The 26,407-nt window shown below is 37.9% G+C and overlaps 2 protein-coding genes across 4 annotated transcripts in view; one reads left to right on the top strand and one right to left on the bottom strand.

Annotated features, from left to right (window-relative positions):
• LOC132139039 (ras GTPase-activating protein 1-like) overlaps positions 1 to 6,380 on the top strand; it is a 35,376-nt gene extending 28,996 nt beyond the window's left edge. The window contains exons 20-27 of one of the 3 annotated variants that reach the window (XM_059547722.1): positions 541 to 627; positions 713 to 780; positions 1,963 to 2,051; positions 2,159 to 2,236; positions 2,348 to 2,482; positions 3,234 to 3,313; positions 5,033 to 5,132; positions 5,404 to 6,380. In XM_059547722.1, coding sequence (XP_059403705.1) covers positions 541 to 627; positions 713 to 780; positions 1,963 to 2,051; positions 2,159 to 2,236; positions 2,348 to 2,482; positions 3,234 to 3,313; positions 5,033 to 5,096 — 601 coding nt within the window. In that variant the 3' untranslated portion in view covers positions 5,097 to 5,132; positions 5,404 to 6,380. Of the gene's footprint in view, positions 1 to 540; positions 628 to 712; positions 781 to 1,962; positions 2,052 to 2,158; positions 2,237 to 2,347; positions 2,483 to 3,233; positions 4,032 to 5,032; positions 5,133 to 5,403 lie in introns of those variants that run through there. The other 2 variants (XM_059547724.1, XM_059547725.1) reach the window with 2 other exon arrangements.
• On the bottom strand, positions 4,676 to 9,361 carry LOC132139075 (cyclin-H-like). The gene is made up of 10 exons (XM_059547726.1): positions 8,976 to 9,361; positions 8,637 to 8,766; positions 8,280 to 8,402; positions 8,112 to 8,185; positions 7,828 to 8,038; positions 7,529 to 7,692; positions 7,377 to 7,447; positions 6,873 to 6,975; positions 4,963 to 5,026; positions 4,676 to 4,879 (listed from the first exon to the last, which is right to left on the bottom strand). Exons 2-10 carry the CDS (start codon positions 8,751 to 8,753, stop codon positions 4,847 to 4,849), a joined length of 960 nt encoding a protein of 319 aa, XP_059403709.1. The 5' UTR covers positions 8,754 to 8,766; positions 8,976 to 9,361; the 3' UTR covers positions 4,676 to 4,846.
• Between the last annotated feature and the right edge of the window lie 17,046 nt (positions 9,362 to 26,407).

Here is a 26,407-nt window from a genome sequence, read left to right as displayed (position 1 = left end):
AAATGTGATTTATTCCTGTGATGGCAAAAGCTGAATTTTCAGCATTATTTCTCTTTATTTCATTATTAGTGATCCTTCAGAAATCATTCTAATGTGTTGATTTGCTGCTCAGGAAACATTTATTTTTACTATCAATTTTAAAAACTGCTGCTTAATATTATTGTTGAAACTGTGATGCATTTTTTAAAATTCCTTGATGAATAGAAAGTTCAATAGGACTGTATTTATTAAAATTATAATTTTTTGTAGCATTATAAATGTCTTTACTGACACGTAAAAAAATGCACTATAATATAATTCAATATGCTTGAATATAACATGCTTATTTAATTTTTTTTTTTTTACAAAATAAATTTTTAACGCGTGTTTTTATTGGTCAGGCATAACAAGAAAATAATTATTTGCTTATCATATTGACCAGATTTTTTATTTCAGTGCATCCTTATTATGTCATACTAAATTGATTATATACTTTTTTATGGTAAAATGCTGTTTATACAGCCTCCGTATTCATAGTTGTCTTTTTTCTCCCCGTCAAAGGACCCTAAGGTACATCTATGGCTGTCTACAGAAGTCTGTGCAAGAGAAATGGCCTACCAACACTACAATGAGAACCCGAGTTGTGAGGTAACACATTATCAAGCTACATTTGATCGTTTACAAAGGAACATCTTGAAAAAAGGGTCAAAATGTGTTTGCCTCTGTCCTCCAGTGGTTTTGTCTTCCTGAGGCTCATCTGCCCTGCCATTCTCAACCCCAGAATGTTCAACATCATTGCTGGTGAGTGCATAGCAAGCTGCTGCTTTCAAACAGACTTTAGTATTTTTATAGGAAAATGGATTTATTACACATTTTACATTTAGAAGCAACAATATCTATCTATCTATCTATCTATCTATCTATCTATCTATCTCTCTATCTCTATATATATATATAAATATTTAAGTATATATGAAGTTGTTTTGAAGTGTTCAAATTAATAGATGTTTACATTTTTGAGAATTTTTTGGTTCAAAAGTCTGGGGTCAGTAGCTTTTTTCTTTTTCTATACAGCAAAGGTTTTAAAAAAAAAATGATGTTGCCCAGTTTCCACAAATATATTGTCAGTTTTAGTTACCGTTAGACTTCATAGACTATTTAGTTAAGCTAATGAACAACATACTACATTAGCAAACCCAAATTAATGTGATATGACAAAAAAAGACTGAATTTTAAAGGGGTCATATGACGCTGCTGAAAAGAAAATTATTTTTGTGTATTTGGTGTAATGCAATGCATTTAATGCGGTTTAAGTTTCAAAAACTTTTTTTTTCCCCACATAATGTACATTATTGTTGCTCCTCTATGCCCCACCTTTCTGAAAGACATTGATTTTTGCAAAGTTCATAGGTCTGAAAAGCAAGATTGCTCTAATTGGCCAGCTATACCGTACGTTGTGATTGGCTGAATGCCTCAAGGTAAAAACAACTTAACCACTGATTTCTAGTTGTGTCCTCTGTTGGAAGGCCAAACAAAGTAGTTTCGCTTTCACAATGAAACACACAGCGTCTCCACAACATGGCAGCGGTGGCGGCAACAGCGAGAATAAAAGTTATGCTGCATTTGTTTGCGTGAAGATTTGGTAGCGTTATGCAAATCTTCCCACATAGTGATGTAGACGTGTGGAGGCGAGTTAGAACAAATTGTTTTAGGAGGGCGTGGTTGACTCTTAACTTTTATAAAGAATACCTCTTTGGATTTGAGACTTTAGTCTTTGCAACTTTATAGAACTTCTTTATGCACCAAGAGCTTGTAACACTCTAAAAAGAAAGGAAAATTTTTAATCGCATCATATGACCCCTTTAAGGACTTTTTATGTGTAAAGTCATGTCCAAAAAAGGTGTACAAAACGAAATGAACATTGGTACCCCAACTTGTTAAGTATGATATCAGCAATCCTGAAAATGTGTCTTGTCTTTGCAGACCCTCCATCCTCCACAGCAGGTCGAACGCTCACCCTGGTAGCAAAGTCTGTGCAGAACTTGGCCAATCTGGTGGAATTTGGTGCTAAGGTGTTTGGATTTTCACACTGCTAGAAAATAAGTGAAGCTGAATAGGTCAAAGAGTCCCGTGAATGCTAATGTTGAGATGCATTTGTGGTGATGTGTTTGTGTTGCAGGAGCCTTACATGGAGGGGGTGAATCCTTTCATCAAGAACAACAAAGAAAGGATGATCATGTTTCTGGATGAGCTGGGGGTAAACTGCCCTATATCCATTTTTAAAGCAGCATGGGTTGTCTGCGGCTCAGTTTGTGAGCTCTGTGTGAAGTAGCTTTCCTATAACATTCTCTCTGTACTGTTTCTCCAGAATGTTCCTGATCTCCCGGAATCTACTGAGCACTTTAGGACTGATTTGTCCCGTGACCTTGCTGCCCTGCATGAGATCTGTGCTACTCATTCTGATGAACTTCGCACCCTCAGCAATGAGAGAGGAGTACAGCAGGTATGTGTCTCTCTTATGATAAGTAAAGCTAGGGCATAAATTAAACATAATGTGCAGTCAGCCGGTCATCAAATGACCCTGACATGAATGTATATACTGACTGGTTATCATCATGCTTATAACACAACTACTTGTCAAATAATATTGATTTTTAACTGAAATTGTTTTATTTCACAAGTTGAAATTGCAATATATGCAAATATATTACATTAATAATTACAACTTTTATTTATAAGTCCTTGTCTGTAGAAACCCACAAAGATTATTTCAACAATTTCAACCCAATTAAATATTTAAGAGCTTGGGCATACCTATAAAATCTGTATTTGTTATAAAAATGCATGGCATTGCATTAATTTACATTACTTTTTCAGATCAAAGCTTTAAAACATTATTCAAAACATTACTTTAAATGGTTTAATCTTACTTTATACCATTTAAAGTGATCTTGAGGCTCCCTTGGAAGTTTACTGAGGCCTGTAGTTCATGTGCGCGGCATTTTTAAGATGGTGTTGAATCTTTTCAGTTCTGTTGTTCTCATCTAGCTGTTTTTATGTATCATTGAAGCTCAGTAAACATTAATGAAAAGGCCACCAGAGACCAGAAAGTGTCTGTCAGCATCACAAGACACAAGTTGTGATCTTAAGAAAACTAAATGCATTTCCTTTGGCTTCACTGTGCCATTTTTTTAACCCAGCAGATAAAGATTTTAATGCAATCATTGCTTGTTGGCTTTTTCCTTTCTTCACAGCACGTGCTGAAAAAGCTGCTGGCCATCGCTGAGCTCCTCCAGCAGAAACAGGAGCAATATTCCATATCCAACATCACCAGGTAGTTCCACCTCCGTCATTTTGTCTGTCAGTTTGTCTCCATCTCCATGGAGTAGCCAATGGGATCCCAGCATGTTCCACGCTCATCCCCATTCCAGCTCCCACCCTCCACGTATTTCCATCATCCCGTTTCCTCCGCCTCATTGTCTGTGCCACGAGAACTATGCAAACTACAGCTGCAAAACAAGTCCGTTCACCAATGACTTTTTAATCACACGACCAGTTCGTTAGGTTCGACTGCTCTCGGTATCTTGGGTACATATCAGTCTAACAGACGGGTCAAACGAATGACCCATCAAGTCAACTGAATGATGTTTTTAAATACAGGTTGCAAAAGTGTATCTCTTCATCTGAAACGGAACTGACACAAGGCTACAACGATTTTCCTCTATAACTGGATTATGAGCTAAAATGCTTTTTATACTGTAATTTGTTACTGATTTACATGGCTATGAATATGCAAAATGTGCTCAGCCTAGTGTTCTTTTTTTTCCTTTTTACTGTTCCATTTAGTTTGAATTGTGCTGTAGACTGGAGTTTGTTTTTTTATCATCCTCAGAGAGTATGATTATTTTATATCAGAACAATAAATTCTTTTGCTGGATTCATGAGTATATAATTTGAGGTAACCTGATTTGTTTTCCATATTGTACATGTTTGATCGGTTCAGTCTTCCCTGAGACACATTCAAAGCCAGACACATTCTCAGGAAAAAAGTTTACAGCAGTAAAATTTAGTACAAATTGTATCGGGAACGCATGCACTTATCAAAAATGTTTTATAAAGTACTGACTGTCTCAGATCAGCTCATGCAAATGGCTTTTGAAAATAAGACTTCAGAGTTTTTGTCTGTATTCTGTTCTTGGTTTTGAATAAAGGACCATTGTTATGGTTATCAACAGCATTTGTGATGTATCAATTGAGCAAACCCCAGAAAACTTATAAGGCTGAAAAAAGTACAAATGTTACAGCAGTAATTGAAATTTCAGGCAATTCTTGCTCATCCAGTGGATTTTAAAATGTAATTTATTCTTGTGTTGACAAAGCTGAATTTTCAGCAGCCATTCCTCCTGTCTTCAGTGTCACGTGAGCCTTTTGAAATCATTTTAATATGCAGATTTGTTGAAAATTTTTTTTTATTATTATCAGCTGAAAACAGTTATGTGGATCCTAATGATACTTTTTTATTTTGATACTTTTGAAGCATAAATGTCTTTACTGTCACTTTTGATCAATGTAACGCTTCCTTGCTGAAAAGCTTTTATTTCTTTAAAAAACATTAAATACTGACCCCAAGCTTTTGAACAGTACTGTAAATGCACTATGCTCTTGGTAATATTGTGTTAATAAAGTAACCCAATAATTGTGAACAATAAAAAAAATATTTTTTTATTTTTACAGAACACTTTTGCTGAAATATTTACAAATCTAGTTTGACAATTGCATCCTCTGTCAGTGATGGCAAAAGGAATAACTCAAAACTGTTAATGAAATAACTGTCGAGGATGTTGCCAATTTAAAAACTATTTCATCATCACAATGCATCCAAATCCTCATCAGTCCACTCCTGCAAAACAGAAAATCCATAAGCATCAAGCGGTAGCCAGAAGATGTGCATCGGAGGAACAAATAATCCTCAAATAAACTTACTTCCTCAGCAACCATCTGCCTTTTCACGACGTGATCATCATCTTCATATCCATGTTTTCTTTTCCTGAAGGACATGGACAGAGGAAAACATAAGAACCATAAACTGTCATCGTCAGAAGACTGCATTCATTTAGTAACTGTCTTTAGTGACCCATCACTTTCACACACATGTAATCATGCAAACTTGTGCAACATCGTAGCTCATAACTCTTACGATATTTCTACACAATCGTATGTAGTTTGTTCGTAATCGTATGTAGTTTTCATCTGTCAATTTGCTCTTTAACTGTAGTATTAACAGAAATACTCACAGACTTTTATAACCGTTGTGAACTAGAAGAAATTCTATGCACACACTGTGAAGATCAAGTTGATCTTATCATCAATCCCTCAAAACTCCCTCAAAACTTCACCATGCCTAATTTTGTCTTTATTTTGCAGAACTGAATGTACCTTTATGGCTGTAGCAACCACTATCCAGATCCTCTGAAAGAAAACATTGATAGCAAAGACAGCAAGACTCGGAATAAGGTGAATGCTCGAACTCTAGTTGGGCAACACACTGCCGATCTCAATCTCTCAAACCAACAGATTCATAATTGAGCCATCAAAGAGATGCGAAGAGATGTTATTTCCCAAGAAATTACCTATTGGATTTTCCTACACTGAAAATCTTCAACAGAATAACCAAAACGGAGCGTAAATCTGAAATGCCTGTTGATTTAACCCCTCATGGAGACGTCTGCAAAATCAACTTGGGAGCTGGGAGCCGTGAGCCCTAGACTGACTGGCATCTGTAGCAAGCAAGAACTGCACTGCATTGCTCTTGTCCATCAGGGAAGCGAGATGCACTTATGATGCAAGCCTTAAGAAACCTTCTACACTCAATTTCCAACTGCGGTTTCAGATGCAGGTAGGCTTAGATCTAAAGATTCCTATCTTACCTTCTGAGCTGCTTCGCTTGAAAAGATGCTGGATCCTGGCTTTTATCTCCAAACCAGTGTTTGTGTGTGATACATGAGCTGATCAGTGAGACCGATTCAATTTTGGAGGATAGATTACACAAGGCCGGTGCATGCGTCCACTTTTAATAACCTTCCCCCTGTTCTTCCACCTAACCTACAATGACAACAAACTCCAGCTCATTTTAATTTTAAAACTTTTCCTCAGAATGGGGCAAGCAGCTGATGGGCTTCCTGGTTTATTTCACATCATAAAGGAGTCAACCATCAACACCTATGGATTCGAAAACTATCTCATATTATATCAGCCTGTTTGTGTTTGTCAAACTCAGTTAATTTGGCTGTTTCTTGAGGTGTATTATTACTTATCGAATTATGTAAAACCTCAAAACTTATCTCCAGTTTATGTTTTTATAATGCCCTTTGGTCAATTTGACAAGTAGATGCATTATCCTGTACTCTCTGACTTCTGTATTGCGAATGTACCATTACACGAAAAGAAATGGCAATACCATAGTACTATGATATATATCATTGTACTCAGTGATTACCATAGTACAAGTCTGGATTAACCGTTGTGTCATTTCCTAAAAACATGGTGATATATCAATGCTAGTGGAAGAAGGTGTATATTCACTACACCTGACTTGAAACAGCTCGCATTGTTCACTGTGGTACATTTAGCTACATTTTATGACCCAGCAAATCTATGAAAAGTATGATGCAGATTTACCTTTTGTGTTTCAGGTAGCTCACGCATTTTTATTTTTCTATTTTATACTCAAAAACCAACAACTTTTGCATCTTAGATACAAAACAAAAAAAAATACTAACCTGGCTGAATAAGACTCTTAGTATGATTCGTTTTGTGTGCTTTTTAAACAGACTGATCTGATTAAAACTGTAAGGGTTGTAGCATTGATTTTATATTTTCCAGCAAATACTCACAAGTTTGTGGCAAATTCAGCATGAATCCTTTCCAGTTTCTGTTTGCAGGTATTGACCTCCTCAGCTCTGGGAAGCTCATATGCTTTAATAAGGATAGTTATTCCTATAACGAAAAACAGACACAATATTATGGTCCACGTTGCACATTTATATCCTAAATGCACCAATAACAGGTAAATAATAATATTTGATGACATTGTATCCTTAACACAGCAAGCATCCAAATAACTGGTTTGTCCAATAAGTTACTATTCTGCACAACACAGAACAAATCAAAACTTCTGATGTATGGATATATAGTACACTACGTTTGTAAGTTTTCTCTATATTTTTGAAAGAATTCACTCACCAAGGCTGTATTTGTTTAATAAAAAACAGTGAAACAGTAACATTAGTATTTTTACTATTACCTTTTATGGTGGTTATGCAGAAGTGTTCGGCTTTTATTCATCTCTTATCTAGTGACATTTTAACAGTTAAAAAAAAGACAAGAGGAATACTTACGTCTCATTGACTCATACATCTTTGAGAGGGTCTCTTTATCCTCCTTTAGCCCCATGCATTCGGTCAAATATCTGTAAATGTCAAAGAAAATACTTTTTAATGTCCTACCATCTCAACTGCTAGAATCTCGGAATGCTGAAGGAGGAACCTACGCCTCCATCTTGAGGCCAGCACGTGCAGCACTGTTGAGGACGGCAGTGAGGCCGATCTGAGACGGAGAGAAGAGGAGCCCGGCATCCGTCATTGCTGCTCTATGGAGAAAGTCTTCTGCACTTTTTCTCAGCATCTCTGGGTTTTCTAACAATGGGTATCTGGTCTGAGAATAGAGAAAAATGCACTTAAGTAATCTGTTTAGCAACCTTTTTAAAAGTGCAGCCCGACATTATAAGATTGGTTCAACCAAGAACGTGCATTTGGGGTGGGACTATCTACAACCAGACTTTAGCCTCACCTTCAGGTCAATTAGAAAGCCCTCCAAGGGCCGATAAGGATTGTGAACAACCAGGTGAAAACTGAGCTGCTGGATGAGCAGCAGCTCATACTCCAGAATCTGTTCTAGAGCCCTCTCCTGTCCTGCAGGGCTCTCCTGAAGGTTCCCCACAAACTGAGTGCAGGACACATTAAACTCATCCACTTTACACGAGAGATACGCACAGGTCAACCTGCAAAAGTAGGACTTGAAGGTCAACTATAATAACTCATGATTGTACATCTCATTCAACTCAATACACTTACATTATTGTCCGAGGGTGATACTCCATTAAAGAGTTGTTCAAATAGAATCTTCGAAAATACATGCAGGCTGTGCCCTGAAATTCATATACAGGTTTTAAAATACAAAGAGCCAGAACGGCACGCTATGATCCCGCCTTTATCTTATAATAGAGTGATATTCATTATTACCACAACAGTTTTAGGCATCGCAGGTTTGAACATAGCGCAGAAGTCTAGCAGTCTATTTTCATAGTGTCTGAAAAGCACTTTCTCTTCTTGTTCATCAAGAAACATGGATTCATTTATTCCAGGCTGAAAAACAGAACAAAGTCAAAGTGTGATTGATGTTTATGCTGTTAACACTATAAATAACTGGATTACTGTACATTTAGATAGATAGATAGATAGATAGATAGATAGATAGATAGATAGATAGATAGATAGATAGATAGATAGATAGATAGATAGATAGATAGATAGATAGATATTTTGTAGACTAGCATGTAAAATAAATACGTATAGAGAATCCCTGCAGGTGTCACTTACCTTACCACTGGACATGCCTTTTAAACAAAACTTCCGATTAGCTTCTAGTCTTAATTTATCCAGGTTTTCCTCTTTCTCGTAAGTCCAGAATTTCTTCTGAGAGCTGTTGTGATACATGTTGAATGCAAGGCTGTGGATAGAAGAATACAACTAGGATTACACACCAGATACGTGCATTTAGCTCTCGTGCAGAAGTCCAGTAGGTAGCAGACGAGTACACGTATATTTCTACTAACTTACTCACATTCAAGTTATTGTAGTGCGTTACCGAGACAGCTAACTAACTAACTAACTAAAGCAACGTTTTCAGATCTCATCAAAATTATATTTCAGTCTCACCCCTCTTTGGCACACAGTTAGGCTCCGTCTGTGTATCAAATGGTTTTGAACGGTTGAGCTATTAATCTTTCTTTAAACCTTCTGCCTTGGTTCAACAGTAGACATGCGCGAGACGCGTCGCGTACGAATCACGCCTCCTTTTAGTCGCCTTTGGATGATGTCGATTGTGTTCCTCACTCACACGAATCTGACTCATTTATGTGAATCGACTCTTTTGACAGTTTGTTTAAAATATCCACATCAACCCTGTTTTTAGTCTATGGTTCAAATAAACAAGATATAGCAATTATTTCACTTGATGCCCCAGGGGTTTCAAGTTCAGTTGAGTTTAGCTCCAACCCTAATTAAACACACCTGAGCCAGCTAATCAGGGGCTTGACGACCAACGTTACTAGAAACTTCCAGTGGGGTGTTTTGGAGCTACCCTCAGCAGGACAGTGGCCCCTCCAAAAATTCTGAAGGGGATCAAAACCATAAATTATATTAAAACCATATAACATTTTGTACAACCATCCTTGATACACAGACAGAGCGTCATACTGCCCAAGAGGCGAATCACACCCAGTTACAGCCATTTTCATTCATTCCATACATGTCACTGATTTATAAAGGTGTTTATTAGAATCATTTTTCCCCCTTAATTTTTATGCCCCTTCCCCCAATTCGAACACTGTTTATAAACCCGAGAGTAACGTTACGAGGGATGTTTCAGCTCAATTAGTGTTCAGAAAATCCATAAAGCGACCAAACTGAGGACACAAGTGCGACAGTGCGTCCGATCGATCAACAATCTAACCAGTCTAGCGACTAAAGTGACTCAAGAATGATCTAACTTAGCATTCCGAAACTCGAACCGACAGTGGTCACAGCTGAGCCTACGGTGATTTACACACGGTCACTGTACCTTCACTTGTGGCAAATGAAGGAGGCTATGAAAACACTGGCCACTGGATTCTGGGACTTTAAATTCTTAATAAATTTGAAAAAGAGGTTGATAATGTTTTGAGAATATCTGTGACGGTTTTCAAGCCTAACATCCATATGGACTAATGCGTGTTGTCGATTTTTAGAGACTGGTCCATTTTGTAGTGTAAATATAACTTCATTATTTCAGCACAATCGTACCGGGACATGTAGAACACAGAGACGCTCTCTCAGATGACCACATGGGGGCGCCAAGTGTTTGTCATAACCATAGACTGTATAAAAACACCCATTCCCCTATGTTGGAAAGGTGGTTCCATCAAGTAGTATTTTTTTAACCCAGCTTTTATTTTGTATAATTAATATGTATTACATTATTAAGGTTTAATTTATCCTACGATTTTTTTTTAGATGTTTGAACCTTTTAAAATGAATTATTTTTACACACAAATAAAAGCTTTTAATAAAAATGTATGTTGATGACAATTTACTTTTTTTTTAAATGAATAACAGTTAGTTAATTTTTGCCTTTTTAAAACGCCACTAAAGCGTATGAAGCAAGACAGAATAAATTACCAACCTCTTATTTGCGTAGGGCAGCGTACCCTAATTTGCATAAACATGAGTAATTTATGAATAATAAATGTCCTTGTATTCAGCGTGATCCATTAATTTGCATATCACCATTGCACTACAGTTATTTTTCCTGTGTGCTGTGCTACCATGAAGCGATAAGAGCCTGCTCAAAACAGAATCAGAGGGTGAGTATTCATTGCCTTTTTTTACACTTTCTATGGTCTTCTCCTGTTGTTGAGGAATTATGTAGGCTATCTTAACCTAAATAACTTTTTTATGCTTTTGAGTGGGCACAGGCTGTTGTATGCTTGTATAGATGTTGTCAGTTTGTTGCTACAATCACTATAATGTACTAGTGCTCTGTCATTGTGTGAACTGCATAAACATGATGTTCTGTTGCATTATTGATGAGATCCAAGCTCTGCCTTATATATAGGCAGCTGGGAAGATGCAAAAACTGGTAAAGTGATGGATCATGATACTCAAAGATGATACTTAATGTAAATACACCTTCGATGGCAGCTTCTCAGACCCTCAATCAGTGTTTTACTGTTATCGGGCGGTCTGGTCGAATTAAAATCTAATTTTCATGTAGCACAGGTATGGACAGATAGACTGTAGGATTCCCACTTCTGAATCCATCAGAGGTCATTTGTATGATCTGTTTGTCACACAGCAGCTGATATCTGCTGTCAGCACTGCCTTCAGCCTGGAAATGCAGCTTTAGGCTGCCAAGGAATTTTACAATTTTGACATTTTGTCTGTATTGGTATTCAATACAGGTGGAGATGAGTAAAATGTCCGTGCTTTAATCCTTAAATTGTGAATTATTTTCTGGCTGATGTCTTTAGTATTGTTGTTTCAGTTTGTTTAAACTGGGTTGTACAGAAATAAGATGTATCCGACACTGTCCACTGTGACTCAGTTTATCTTTATTTATCTTCTGTCAATATTTCCTCTGTAATTTGGGCAAATTATGCATACTGATGGCTATGAATAAATCAATGTCCAGGCTTGGCAAATTGATGGTGTGGAGAGATAGAAATGTCTTGTGTTACTGTCGCCGTGATGAACAGCTGTCACTGTGGCCCTCGATACAAAGGCACAAAGTTGAAAATTATTGCGCTGAAGCTCCTTGTTAAGCTCCTTGGTCTAACAAAATAATAAACTTGTTTTGTTGTATTCAGGCTGAAGTATGTCTTATGCAAATATTGAAGGTGTATGTAGTGTATCAACTCGGATCGTCTTGAAGGATCATTATTGTGGTATTGACCCTGCCCTTTATTCATCACAAAGCCCTTGAAAAATCATCCATAGGATTTAAAGGGCTACTACTACTACTACATGCATAACGTCATTCAACATTAACCATCAAAATGATCAAGAACATCCGTTCAGATGCTCCGTTTTATTTCTGTTTTAATTTTAAAATTTTAGACATTAAAGAATTGTTATCCATTTATTGTAGCCTATTTTTCCAAAGAAATCAAAGCTTTTTATAATTTTAATATTGTACATCCATATTTAATCAATCAAAGAAGAAAAAAAGTCCTCCTCCTGAAGTGAAAAGAACCATTTTTCAACACAGTGAAGTTTACATTTATGTTGACGATTGATATTTAGTTTCTCTCTCTCTCTCTCTCTCTCTTTTCAACTGCTTTTAAACCCAAGTTTATGGTTTCAGCTTTGTCATATTTGGATGTGTACCAGACACTAGCACTGAACAAAGGCAAGCCCAGGCATTCACATATCATCCACTCTTTATGCAAAATTAATGCATGCGCCCCCATGACAGCATGATTTAATTTCCTCCTTTCATTTTCTGTCGCCCGTTGCCATGGAAACCGATGCAGGGCTGTTGTGATATTAGCTGCTACAATATGGACAAGTGCAGCTCTCTCCATGAAGCAAACAGCTACTAAATCACATGACCTCATCAATTCTCTATTCTGCGTGCAGACTGGCTGGCACTGTGCCATGATCAAGGGATGTAATGTATTCATAGCTTACCTACAATTTCAGGTTGAAAACCCGTTGACGATTTATGTCAGATGTACTGTTAGGCTCATTGGAAGTGTTATATCGACAAAACCAAACTATTTCAAAAATGCATTTGACAGAAATAATGAATATTCACATAAAACGTTTTAGATGATAGCAGGATGCTATTGGTTTCTGGTCCTCATTGTGACAAAAGGGATTGCACTAGACAGGATGGCGTCATAACACCATGCACAGTGTTGACTGTGTTGCCACCCAGATCATGTTGCCTGCAATGACCAATTGTGTGTGTGTTTATGCATGTGTGTGTGGAAGCGTATTAGTCTGCCAACAGAGTGAATGTATGCCTGTGAATCCAAGTGTGGAGATCAAAATGTCTCAGGTTGGCATTGTGTACCCTTCCCCCATCAGCTCCATCCTCTCCACACACACACACACACACACACACACACACACACACACACACACACACACACACACACACACACACACAAAATACCACAGGTCCCATCCTAACCATCTCCCTCTAATTGGGCTCTGTCTAGATTCCTCAGCTTAATACTGCATCTTATTTGCCTCTTGTTTTCAGGGCATTTCAGGCTTTACAATGCCTACTTTAAGTTTTAGTTTCAAAACTGGTTACACGGCTAGTTTGAAAAAACACAATTCAACATTGAACTTGAGATAAATAATGACATTGTTGCATTTTGTAGAACTGCTTATAGCTGATTAACTTCTCTATGAACTAAACCAACACTAAACTGACTTAAGCTAAATAATGACACTATTGTCTTTTAGAGCTGCATACAGCAGAATCTAAATTTGTATCTCTGAGTTTCCAGAATCACTTATGAAATTTTTCTGTTTATCTCTGTGAAGCTGCTTTGACACAATCTGTATTGGATAAAGTTCTATAGAAATAAAGGTGACTTGATTTGATTTGACAGTTCGTCCATGGATGATTCATTCATCCATTGATGTTTTCAGGTGCACAATTCCTTTGTAATTTCTTTGATTGTAAGATTCTATGGGAGGCTGTAATTAAATCACATTTTATCAGTTTATCTTAAAGGGACAGTTCAATAAAAATGTCATAATTTACTCACCCTCATATTGTTCCAAACCTTAATGACCTTCTTTCTCAGAGAAAAGAAACATTTTTCAAAATACATTTTGTGTTCCACAGACGAAAGAAAGTCATATAGTTTTGGAACATAATTAGGGCTAGTAAAATATGCCACAGTTTTCATTTTTTTTTTAGGTAAACTATGTTTTTAAGTGTTTAATTTATTGCAAAGCTTTTAAAAGTAGTGAATTATTTTTTCCTCACTACTGGTGACTAAGATTAATTAAGTGGACACTCCAGTATGCCCAAATCTAAATTCTGACCACTCTCATTCTGACACGCTTCTCAATAGCAGTGTGCCCTGCCAATATAGCTGGAGGTGAATAAATAATCAGACAGCAATCAGAAATTGAGATCTGTCATTCAAAGGCTATCTCAGTGTGGACGAAGAAGAGGATGGACAGCGTGAGAGTGCAAGCATTCATGTGAAAATCCAATCCTTCACAGTACACAGCCATGCAAAGCCTGCAGAATGACCCTTTTATCAAAGTGCCATGTCTGTAGCTCTCTAAATAGCCAGTGCACTCTCAAGGAATAGATGCATGTACAAACCTGGCTGAGTAATGTATGACCTGTCTTCACAATGTACTGGGTTTGTGACCCTGCTTTACGTGTGTGTGTGTGTGTGTGTGTGTGTTGTGAGAGTGTGTCTGTATGTTGTCGGTGGTATGTATTTTTTTAATATATATATAATAGATTTCTTATATACAGGCATATTGCGCATTAAATGTGTGTTTATGTGGCTTTCACATGTGAACATTTTATTTTTCCAACAAAATAAGAGTGTCGAAATGACAATGTGGTCATCTTAAAGTAACAAGGGTTTACTGACATTGACAAATGAAAAATATGCCATTCAAATATGTCATTTTCTACACAAATTGATGACAGTTGTTTCAGGGGGGAGAAAAAGTAATAGGATATTGTATGGTAAATTATTTTAAAAGGTGTTGGTGGGGGGGGGGTAGCTTTTGGTTTGTAAGGCAAATAAATGTCCTATTGATAGACATGACAATATGACTTTTAAGCTTATGGGATATTCTTGGTAGGTCATCAGAAAACTGTCAAACTTCAATTCATGGCACTTCTGTCAAAGCAGACAATAAATGCATTTTAAATTTTATCACTAGATGACATCTGAAATATTTCCCTTCAAACAACTCCACATGATTTTCTTATCTTTCTTTTTTTTTTTTTTTAATTCATACTGCATGCTGGTTTTATAATTTAAAAGGTAGTTTCCATAATAATATTTGAGTCGCGCGTGTGTGTGTGAAATGCGTGCCTCTGTGTGGATTTGACTTTAATTAGACTGTATATTAAAACTGCAGATGGCCCCCTTGTGATCATTAATTCCAAAGTGATTTTCATAATAGACTATGCTGAAAAACTAATGGTAAATCATTCACAATCGAATAAAACAGCGCTGATTCTTTGCCCTTGAAAATCTGAATTTGTTTCACATCCCTTATTCTATTTTTCCCTCAGGATCTCTGCTAAAATTATTATTTTTTAAAATAACATAGGAGTACAAAATTTGACAAAATGGGATAAAACAAGAAAAAATATATAATCTGTGTATTTCATAACACCTTTTAATTTTTTTTAGGTTCCCACTCCCACCCCAAGATGGCGGAATGACCTCGTTGTTTGAATGGGTGACCATACCGAGAAAAATTGCCCTGATGTGCTTTTGTTAAATGTATGCATTTTCTCCCTTGCATGTTTAGCAACATTCTGGACATAACATAGCCTACTTAAAGTACCAAGAAATCGGAGAGTTAATTTAGCTTTCCACTACTTGATTATGTGTTTCTGACTACATGAGAGAAGATGGAGCTCAAACTGTTGTAAACTGACAGACAGTCGAGTTTAATACTATCGTGATTACAAGTGGCTGTTGATTAAGCTACTTGCCTTTATGGGCTATTCGCCTGTCTTTCTTTATTCATTGCATTCGCCCCTTTTTCTTCTTGAAAGAGACCAAATGGATCCCAGCAGGTGAAAGTAAAGAAACGTAAAATGACGCCCCTTTTCGGTTCTGCTTTCACACCAACACAATGCCCCGTCCCACCTCTTTCTGTCCGGGTTTCCTACCTGATTAAACCCCGTCCTGTGAACCCATTGATAGATGGTGCAAAACCTAAATCAACAAAAGCTGTATGTAGCCCCTCTTAAAATTTCAAACCCTTTTAACAGTATGCTTCAATTAGCTTTTGTTTCTTGTGTATAGCCTAGTGAGCGTGTGAGCGAGAGAAAGCAAAAGAAAAAGAGGTCTTTTATATGCTTTAATCTAATAGTTTACTTGCTGATTACTTCAGAGATTTCAATGGTAAAACTGGACTCTGTCTTATTAGTTTTTGCATGCCCTCGTCTGCCAGTTTCCCTTGTTGTGTTAAAAGGCGCAAGAAGCACATAGCAGAATTACAGAACTGTTCACATTGTTTGTCATCAGACTTTTTTTAAATCCGTGGTTTGTCGGAAATTGCGGTTTCGTTTGTTTTGGAGACTTTCAATTTCTGTCGCTTTTAATTTCTGGTGCCTATAAATGTGTGCAAATTGATTCTATTATCGGTGTGTTAGCAGGCCTCAGTTTTGTCATTCAAATGAGAGCTAAACTTCAAGTAAGATTTTTTTCGTCTCATTCTCCATGCAGTGTTTGGGGTTGGTGAGTGACATGGGAACCCGTAATTGCGACGAGGGATGAAAAGTAAAGAAGGAAGGGCGTCGTAAAACATAGATGCCATGCTTCTGTTCTTCAGGATTGACAAGCTGCATCCATGACAATTGAAGCTTGATCAGTACTATGTCATTCTGTTTCCTCTACATCACCCTTCCTCTCGATTTATATTAGTAGCCTATATGTTTTATTATGTTTGGTGGCGGTTTTAAAATTGTATATACGGTAAATGGCCATTTTAAGGATTTTTAAATTTGTCTAATCAATTTTTAATTACATGGAATAACCTCAGTGAGTGTAAAATGAATTTGCAGCAATGCATTTATGAATGCTATTTCATATATTATTGGATTTAGAAAAAAAATATATATAATTCTCTTGTATATTTGTTGTGATCTATCCCCCAACCCCCCAACTGTGATAACTTAGCATGAATTCATCATTTACAGTTTAATACTCACGTATATATTTGAGGAACTGTTCATGTGAAGCAGTGAGAACTTTACATTAAAGAAAATATTAAAATAATATATTTTATAATCAATACACACAACATTAAATAATAAATAGTATAATATGGACGATGCTACAGTATAATACACAAATAATATGCATTAACAAAAATCCAGATCTTTAACATTTTATTTGTCATTTTCTCCTTTATCCTAATTCTGGCTAAATCAAGTTTTTGAAAGGCAAGCAAGTAAATTATTAGATTAGTAGGCTATTAAGAATAAGGGTCAAGTCCTTGTGAGGCCATACATGCAATAATTTTGTGTGTTGGAGATCAACATTTGAGTCATTATTCTCTGAAATTCTTGTTCCCCTCTATAGCTTTCAAGTCTCATTTGTGTAGTCAAATATTTAATTCATATTCAAATATGGAACTTGAAAATGTGTTACCCAGGTTTGACGCAAGTGATGCTAAAAATGTCAATTTATGAGCGTCACATGGCTGATCATGACTCACCACATTTAAACAAGCTCAAATGAGATTTAAAAGCTGTTTAAAAACTGAGATTTAAAAAATAAATTAAATAACTACATATTAAATACAAATTAAATAACTTAGCTTCTGACACAGATATGTACCAATGTTTCAGAAGTGCTTTGGTGTTGTTGTTGTAGTTTAATTTGACCATCCCTGGTCATCCTCTACTTTCATAGAAAGATTGTCATATGGGTTTGGAACAACATGAGATAGGGTGCATCATGATAATGGAATTGTCAAATTTTGTCTTTTGTTTTAACCCATAATAAATAAATAAATAAAATCTTCCTATGACTTTCACTCTATGATATGCTCTTGATACTCTGAGATTTTTACAGAATGATGTAGGTAAATTTAATATGTAGTTATAGACAGAATTTTTGCGTAATTTACCAATATCTCTCTCTTTGTTTTAACTGATGATCTGATTGACAAACCCATGGAGAGAAATTAATGGGCAATGTCAGTTGCTACCAGAGGGGTGAGGTTGGCACACCCACAACCCTGTGGTCACCTCCAGGCATGCTATCACACACTGACAGGCAGGCATGATGCCACGGTACTTCACACAGACATAGCCACATTGACAGCCGACTGACCCAGGCTGACAGCACCAGGAAGAATAAGAAGGGGGGAAGGCAAAAGTTCTCCATGTGTCCGTCACGGTATGAGCATGTCGGGGTGTCAACAACTTTTTGCTTCCCGTAGCCCCCAAACCCTCTGCATCAGAACACGGTCACATACCCAAACATCCGTGACCTTACCGGACACGGGTCACTGTACATTAGCACCCAAGATGGCTGTAGTGGCTTTCGATAGCCTAAATGCAATATGTCCATGTCATTACTGATGGGTTGAGCTGACTTGTAGACAGAACACAGGATCTAACTTGATTTAATTAAGTTAATATAGCCAGACTAGAAAGGATGTGGCTCTGTGCCAGCTAAGCATCTATTTTATAATGCATTGGCTGAATGTCAAAGGTGTAGTCACAAAAGCTTGGGCCTCTTATGCGTTTTATCTGTCTTCATTATAAAAACATGCTATAGTACATAGGCTTAGCAGTTAACAGTTAGATCATGAATTCACCAGTCAATAGAGCTTTTCAATTATGCTGAGACATACCATAGAGAGCTCTGAACTACCCGTGGCTCTTTTGTCAAAGAATGTGCTTTGAAATCATTCTATAGAAAGACTCCAATGGTAAAAATGTGCAGAAACTTGAGAGCGAAAAATTGAAATGAAATGACATCACTGATCATACCGCAAGGCCATCGTCTGTTTTCGTCCTATTTATATGTGGGAAGGGAAATGAAGGAGCCGAATTGTCTTTACGTTTACAAGCGAGAGGTACACTCTATGATTCCCCTTGAAGTTTCAAGAGATGCCAGTGAAGATGCAAGCCTCTGAAGTTGATAACCCCAGCATCATGTGACAAGCAGATGATAATGACTAAAGCATTCGAGGATCTGTTGAGATCCCTCCTCATTAAAGAGCAAACTCTTAGCTCTTCTGTAAAGAATCCTTAAGGAAGTTGACCTCCATGGTATAAAAAAAAGAAAAAGAAAAAGGCGAGGGTACAGGCGAAGTAAAAAACAAACATCCACACAAAGTAAAATTTCTCACTATTAAGCTCAAGAACCTCTTGCTTTTAATGTTCATTTAAAGAAAGGTTGTGAGAAAGAGAGACAGACATTAGAGGAAGAGTAAATACTAAAAACAGTTTACACAGAGTCACACAACAGAGTAAGGAGGAATCACATAGAATATAAAAATGGACAATATGGAATGTCATAACTCCAGATGTCCTCTATGTTATTGTCTTTTTGGACTTTTAGGTCCATTCTCTATGGATTTGTCTTCATGACCAGGTGTTTCCAGTTCCATGCACACTACAGGGTCTTAGTTTGTGGTAAGAATTATCAAAGGACTGATAGTCTATCCCCTTCATGGTGAGATGATGACAATACTAACCCTATGCTGGAACTAAGTGTTGTGAGCTTCATCTTGTGTAGGCACCAGACTGAGCCTCCTCAGGTCCCTCAGGCCCATTGAAGCAGGTTGTTGACTGTCTCTAGGTGATGAGAGGTTGTTGAAGGCATGGAGCCTTGCTGACAGGCATGAAAGGGCCAAGGATCACCTGTCACCCGCCTCATCACATCAAAGTCCGGATAGAAGCCTACACACCGTAGAAGCTCTTTGTGTGAGGGATCTGCTCATGAATATACTGGGCAATATGATACCTTTTATTAGCGAGATAAGGATTTTGTGGGTTGTGTGTTAAGCATGGATGACACATGATAAACTACCACCCCTCTTGAAGTATGTGTGCTTTCAGCAGGAATATTTTTAGGTCTTTTTAATGGTATCATCATCTTCTTATTAGGGGTAAGACCCCTAAGTGCCAAAGTGAAAGAGGTTTGTGGTGTCCCCCCGAGTCCTTGCTTTTACCCCTTAATCCGTTGGCTAATAAGTTCATAGCCAGTCCATATGCTCTGGTACTGTTCAGGAGGGAGAAGTGTTGCCCCCATGCTACTTACACCGAGCAGACCCATTTCTCAGGTACCTCTCCTGCTGACCGACCTTTTGTTCTATTGGATCAGTCCACTCCACAGCCAGAATAGTCTGAATTGATTAGCCCTGCACCGTATAATTGCCAGCAAATCCCACTGAATCGTTTCCCATCCATTTGAAAAGGACAATGTCCATTCTTTTTCTCCACAGCTTTTCTTGGCGCCCCTCCCCCATTACCCTCCTTTTCATGCCACTTGGTTTGTATCCCGCCCCACACCCCAAGCCAACTCCTCGAGGTAGGACGAAAAGGGGGGAGGGCCAGAGGAGAAAGTGCTCCTGTTCCGGACGAGCCCCCTATCCGAGCACTGGCAAAGGATGAAAGCAGGCGGCGGGTGGACGTGTTCTAATCCATCACCCTGGAGTGTGAGTGGCGGCCTGATCGGAGTCCTTACCTGCCAGTGCACAGTCAGGGTTGGGAGGACAGTGGGAGGAATTCAGGGAAGGGAGAAGAGCTGGGGCATGGGGTGAAATGGAGCTGTGGGGATATGCACGGGATTATTCAGAGGCCCAGGCGCCAGCATCAACTGCCCCTGCAGCTCTACTTATTCAGTTGAGAGGCCCAAAATTTTAGGTCGGGGCAAAAGTCCATCAGTCTTACTGAGAATATTGTTATGTTGGAGTAGACCTGGAGGGCTGTTCAAGTGTGCCATGTCTGTAACAAAGGCTATTTTAACATGTTTTACTTTGAGATGGCCTTTTCTGAACCCCAATACACAGCTACAATTCAGGTCTCTCTCTACACTGTAATTTAATAGTCCACAATTAAAATATCACAGATCATAAGTTCTGCGTCAGCCATTAGCTGAGAAATCTTGCCAAGAAATTACTGTGACCCACGTTCACGAGACTGACAACACGTGGGTTTTACCATTATCCTTGAGCCGGGCAGAATGTCTTTCATGAGTTTTGAGATGTACAGACTTTGTTTATTAGGTCATCATTAATGAGATGCATTCCAATAAAGTAAAATGTGTAATTAACATGCTTTATCATCTTCATGCATCATGCACCTCACCTTGATGATTGCTTGCCCTTCGTGAGAATGATCAAAACTATAATCTCAAAAGCTTTGAATAAGTGTATGGCGAACTAGGGTAAATTGAGAGCTTTGATATAAATATTTTTATAAACCCATATTTGAAAATATACAATCTCTATACAAAAAAAGAAATGTTGACATTCTCTTCTAGTTCTACATTACATATTCTGTGACCGTGTTCTTTGGCCATTGGGGCAGGTCCTTTGGTAAAAGGTCATAGGTTGAAGTTGTTAAGGGCTGTGACCGTTCCCATCTTTGACCAGGCCTGTGTTCAAGCTCAAACAAGCTCCTAGATAGTAGGCCCTCGTGGGGTTTTAAGAAACACAAGGCCTATTGTCTGTTCTGAGAGCAGACCACAAACAAATTGTGTATGTTAGAAAAGAGAGTTCTCTGCGCTTCTGTAATCCACAGACAAACTGGTGCAACCAGGGCAGGACAAAACAATTCAAACAAAAGGAATCGCCGGTGCAGCACAGATGTCTACTGATTAAATTATTTATTAAAGGTGCATAACAAAAAATAAATGACTAACGTTTCGATGTGGTTACATCTTCATCAGAGTCCTTGGAGAGAATGAGCAATGAAGCCATTAATAAGGATCATCAACAGGTGTGATTAAGGGGGCGTTGGCCACCCAAAACAAATACATCCCTCTGAACCAAGGTGTCACACTCATAAAACAATCATAAAAGGGCAAGTGCCCACATTATTACAAAGATCACAATACAATGGGAGTAAAAATATATTAATCTTAAACACTGTATTTTAATATGCTTAGGACTCTGATGAAGATGTAACCACATCGAAACGTTAGTCATTTATTTTTTGTTATGCACCTTTAATAAATAATTTAAATTGTGTATGTTCTTAGAACATGATTATGAACTGGCCAAGCAAGCACCTCCCTTTCCACACAAAATGAGCCATTTTACCAGTTTATCTATTGACTTACGTTCATATGGAGGGCAGGGCAAGTAGAATGGTTGACATCCCATGGGTCAAAGGTTAAATAACCAGGGCCCATATTCTCTAAACATCATAAGGCTAAAAGTAGCCCAAAACTCCAAAAATAATGGGTGTGTCAGTCCTTAATAAGGACTCCTAAATTTTTGGTCCTTAATCTAAAAGTATTTCACAAAGCATTTTAGCGCTAAAACTAGATATGTCTTTGAGTAGTGAAGAGGGCTCCTAAGTCACTAAGACCAAGCCACAAACTATCAATAAAAGGCTGTTGCCGGCAATCTGCCTCAGAACATTCACATTTTGGAAATATTTGATGATAATGAGCTTTTATAAAGGTATCACCTTCGGTTTTGAAGGTTATCCCAACAACAACAACAACTGTGGGCATAGTTAGTAAGCATGCTGACATCATCCATAGCAACGAGGTCAAACCTGCCCTTATTCTTAGCTTAAGACTTCTCTCTTTTCCGTAGTAAAAGTCTGTCTCAGCAGCTTTGTGAATAGGTTTTAAGATAAAACTCTTTGTTAAAAACTTGTACTGCAATTTAGGAGAACTCTTAGTGGTAAGATAAAATGTCTTGTGAATATGGGCCCAGGACTGTTTACAGGGACAAGAGTTCAAAATGGTCTTGGATCTATAAGTTAGTGTTTGGCCTTAAGATGTGTTTAATGAGGGGGTCTTTTATTTTAAGAACTGTGTGAAATAGTTGGAGAATACACAGTTAGTTTGTAAGTAACACCTGATTTCCCTTAATAAGTCTGATCATTTCTGAAACAGTAGACGCTCATCAAGAATATGAATATGTTTAAATAAATATTTAACCTCAGTTTAGCTGGTTTCTTCTGAGATGAACAAAAGGGGTCTCCTGGGACACTTTCAAGTTCAAGTTCAAGTTAATTTATTTATATAGCACATTTAAACAGCCGCTAGACAGACCAAAGTGCTTTACAGAACAAGCATATAAAAATAAAAGCAGCAAAACAGACATAAGCACATAGAGAACAACTAAGCTAAGATTAATTATAAAATCAAGAAGCAAATGTAAAATAATAAGAACAGTCTAAGATAAGTAATCAATATGCTAACGAGAATAGATAAGTTTTGACCAGAGACTTAAAAACAGAGAGGTTGGGAGCCGTTCTGATCTCTAGAGGCATGGTGTTCCACAGACGGGGCCCTGCCACCGCAAAAGCACGCTCCCCTCTACGCTTAAGTCTGACACGAGGGACTACCAGCAGCGCCTGGTAGTCCCACTTTCTAAGGTTCACTACCCTACTTCATTCCATGCATCCAGCAATCACTTTTCGCATGTTCCCTATTGTTCCTCAAAGAGAGGCTCTTCCAATGTTTGACCCAGTGAGGGTTGGTGCTAGGTGAATGACAGACCTGGGGTGGGAGCCTGCTTTGCAGCTTAAGTTCTTGAATGGCTCCCTTGGAAACTGAATAACTGGGAGTGGTGGAGTTGCCCAGGACAGCTTGTGGTTATTTTCCAGCATGCTGCCCTTTTAAAGGCCTTCAGTGCACAGGTTCTCTAATCAGTGCATTGAGGAGGGGTTCTTTGACTGTGCGTGTGTATGAAAGATGGAAAGATAAAAAGCATGAAGGTAGAAAAGCAAGGCCTGATGGGAAAGTAGGGTAAAACTGTTGGAGAAGCAAGATGAGATCACTGCAGTGGTGATGTCATTGCTGCATGGTTGGCTAGGATTGGCCCATGTGCTCAGAACAGCCAATAACGAGGGGAGAGTGGCAGTCACATTAAACTACTGGAACCATCTGGAATTATACAAGGAAATGTGAACATGTCTGGTCAGATTAATGAAAGACTATATCTATTTGACTAGTCTATAAAAGATATCTTCACCTTTACATACTCAAAGCGAATATTAACATCACCTGTCAATTTCAGGCCACACAAAACAGCTAAATAATGTTTCACTTTCATTTCAACATTCAAGGTGTTTGCTTCACATTTCAGGTAAAAAGGAAATGTGAAATATTAACACAGTATAAATATATGCATATCTGTCCTGTATAAATTCATATATGCCTGAGTTCACAGTTTGCATCACAGTTGTCTCTGTCCAGTAATTGCTTCCTTTACTGTCAGCCATTTTCTCACTCACGCCCTGCTCCTCTTTCCATTCTCCATCCAATCTTTAGCATGGGCAGCTATTTATCTGCATCACCCTGCCATAATGAGAGAGTAAATATTCATCCAGATGGCCAAGGTTCCCACACCATTACCGGGGCATTCACTGATGGCCCCGCTGGTACAATCCTTAAAGCGATTGTTCAGAAGAATGAATGGAGCCAGAGTACCGAAGGGCATAGAGTTGCCCAGACAAAAGTGTAAATGTTATTAGTTGAGTGCAGAGACCAGGGAGATGGTGTTAGTGAGGGTGTTTTAAAGATCAACACAATCTATTGCTGTAAGGCTATTGTTTAAAAATGCTGTTTGTATACATAAAAAAAAATATGGCTTGTCATTAATCCATAACACTAATACATGACATAGAAAAGGTGATGGTTCTTCACTAATAATATTATAAACACCCACAGCCCACATTTCTGCAAGAAGCCATTCTGGAGTGATATATTTTAACATTGGTATGAAATGAAAATTCATCCCATCAATTTTATAAATGCATTTTATCTTATTGGGAATTATTTTTATTTTTTTTTGACCTTGTAAATTTCAATCAAAATTTCATTATTAAATTTTCCAGTGGTGATGTATTGCAGGACTTCTTCAGTAATTTAGTCCACCTAAACCCCAGTCCTGTAAGCTCACGTTCATCTTACTCCATATCTTACAAACCAGTCACCAACCAATGGACAGAACTAAGTCCCCTCCCCTACATTTCTTTAATTTTCCGATAATCCCCATATATTTACATAATACGCCAGAAAAGATCTGTCGGTACTTCTGTTTCATTGTGACTTTAACCATCTCTGTTATTCTAAAAAAATATTTTATGGTGGTCTTGGTTGCAGTAAAAGATTTAAACCTTGATTGTTTATTACTGTAAATCCATTTAGTCCTACAGATGGCTATACATTTCATTGGTGACCTGTGAGATATGTATTTGTTTAGATTTCCAGAGGGGTTATCTACATGATGATTATGAGGTAAGTGTGTGTGTGTGGGTTGCGCTATTGCTTTGTGTCATGCTGGGAACCCCTCCTGAGAGGCACTGCACAACACTAAGGTGGGTGCAGATGCGATGGCTTTCATCTCCTCAGGCACTCGGCGGGGAATCACAGTATTTATGAGTGTGTGTGTGAGAGAGAGAGAGTTGGGAAAAGAGTGAGGATGCAGTGATTTGAATCATGCATCATTTGAAGATAATTAAGCGTGGCAAAAATATAGAATTTCTGTATCTCAGACCTCACATCTGGATTCTAACCCTGCTAATTCAATATATTGGTATCAGGAGACAAGTGAAAACTCATTCAGCGCATTTGTACTTTAATCAAAAGAAAGTCGGTTCAGTTGTTCACAGACCTTTTTGGACATAATATAAGTTTCCATAGGAACAAAGCTATGATAAATCTGTTGATACCATCCTGTTTTGAAGGACATCTCCTCTCCCCAAGAGTGCATCTGAGTCCATCATCCACTACAACTCCATTCTGCGCTACGTAAGGAGGAAATCGCACACGTGAAAGGGGCCACACGTGAATCTCAGAGGTTGCCCACGGCTACAGCGCAGGCAGCTAATCTGCGGTACACCTTTTGCTTGCTCAAATTCCGCTTGCGGTTGGGCAGAACATTTTAGCCCCTGCAGTGTGCCGCAAGGCAAGAAGTGATACCTGTAGAGGAAAGCATTTGCTTCTGGGTCTCTCTGCTTTCTTTTGCTCAGCTTTGATTTTGCTCATCCCTAAATCATTGACAAGGCACTACAGACTTCATTTACCTATGACTTACAGGTAACATCTCTGTAGAAGTACACTGATCTCACTCTGGCATGTCAGATTAGGTGTAGTTTTTACTTTTTTTATTTTGTCTGGTATTAAAAGTCAGTCAACTTGGTTGTCATGTTAACTCTTTTCCAGCCAAGAGGCAAATGTGGAGGAAGAGCAGAAGGCAGAAGATGAAATGATAAGCAACAAGCAGAATTTCTTGAATGTATATATGTGTCTTTGTCAAACCAGTTTGTCTAGCCAGAATCATATTCAACAAGTTGACCTTAAAGACTTTAGAGAGTTTGTCATCTCTAACTTATGAACATAGCCTAGTTATTCTAGTATTTATAGAGTTACATCTTACTCAAATTATGTTTAAAGGGTTAGTTCACCCAAGAATTAAAATTTGTCCATTTTCTACTCACCCCCTCAGGCGCACTTTATTTCACGTCTTCTAAATAGTTGACAGCAAACACCCGCTTACCCCATTGAAAGGCTTGGAAGAGCAAGGAATATTTTTAATATATCTTTGGGATTGTTGGATTATTGTTGGATTGAACATTGGATTATTCTGAAAGAGGAAAGTCACATACACCAAGAATGCTTTCAATGGGGGTAAGCAGGTTTTTGTTGTCAACTGTTCCGAAGACG

This window comes from Carassius carassius, chromosome 4, assembly GCF_963082965.1.
Source record: "Carassius carassius chromosome 4, fCarCar2.1, whole genome shotgun sequence".
NCBI classification, from domain to species: Eukaryota; Metazoa; Chordata; class Actinopteri; order Cypriniformes; family Cyprinidae; genus Carassius; species Carassius carassius.
Note: the sequence above shows the minus strand (reverse complement) of the source record. Positions and strands in the feature narration are given on the sequence as shown.

What these genes read in the sequence shown, in the direction of transcription:
- LOC132139075 (XM_059547726.1), bottom strand. Translation starts at nt 8,753, where the DNA reads ATGTATCACAACAGCTCTCAGAAGAAATTCTGGACTTACGAGAAAGAG. An exon ending in GCTTTCTAATTGACCTGAAG is followed by an intron (nt 7,693 to 7,827) that starts GTGAGGCTAAAG and finishes CTCTATTCTCAG; the next exon opens with ACCAGATACCCATTGTTAGA. An exon ending in GGCAGATGGTTGCTGAGGAA is followed by an intron (nt 4,880 to 4,962) that starts GTAAGTTTATTT and finishes TCTGTTTTGCAG; the next exon opens with GAGTGGACTGATGAGGATTT.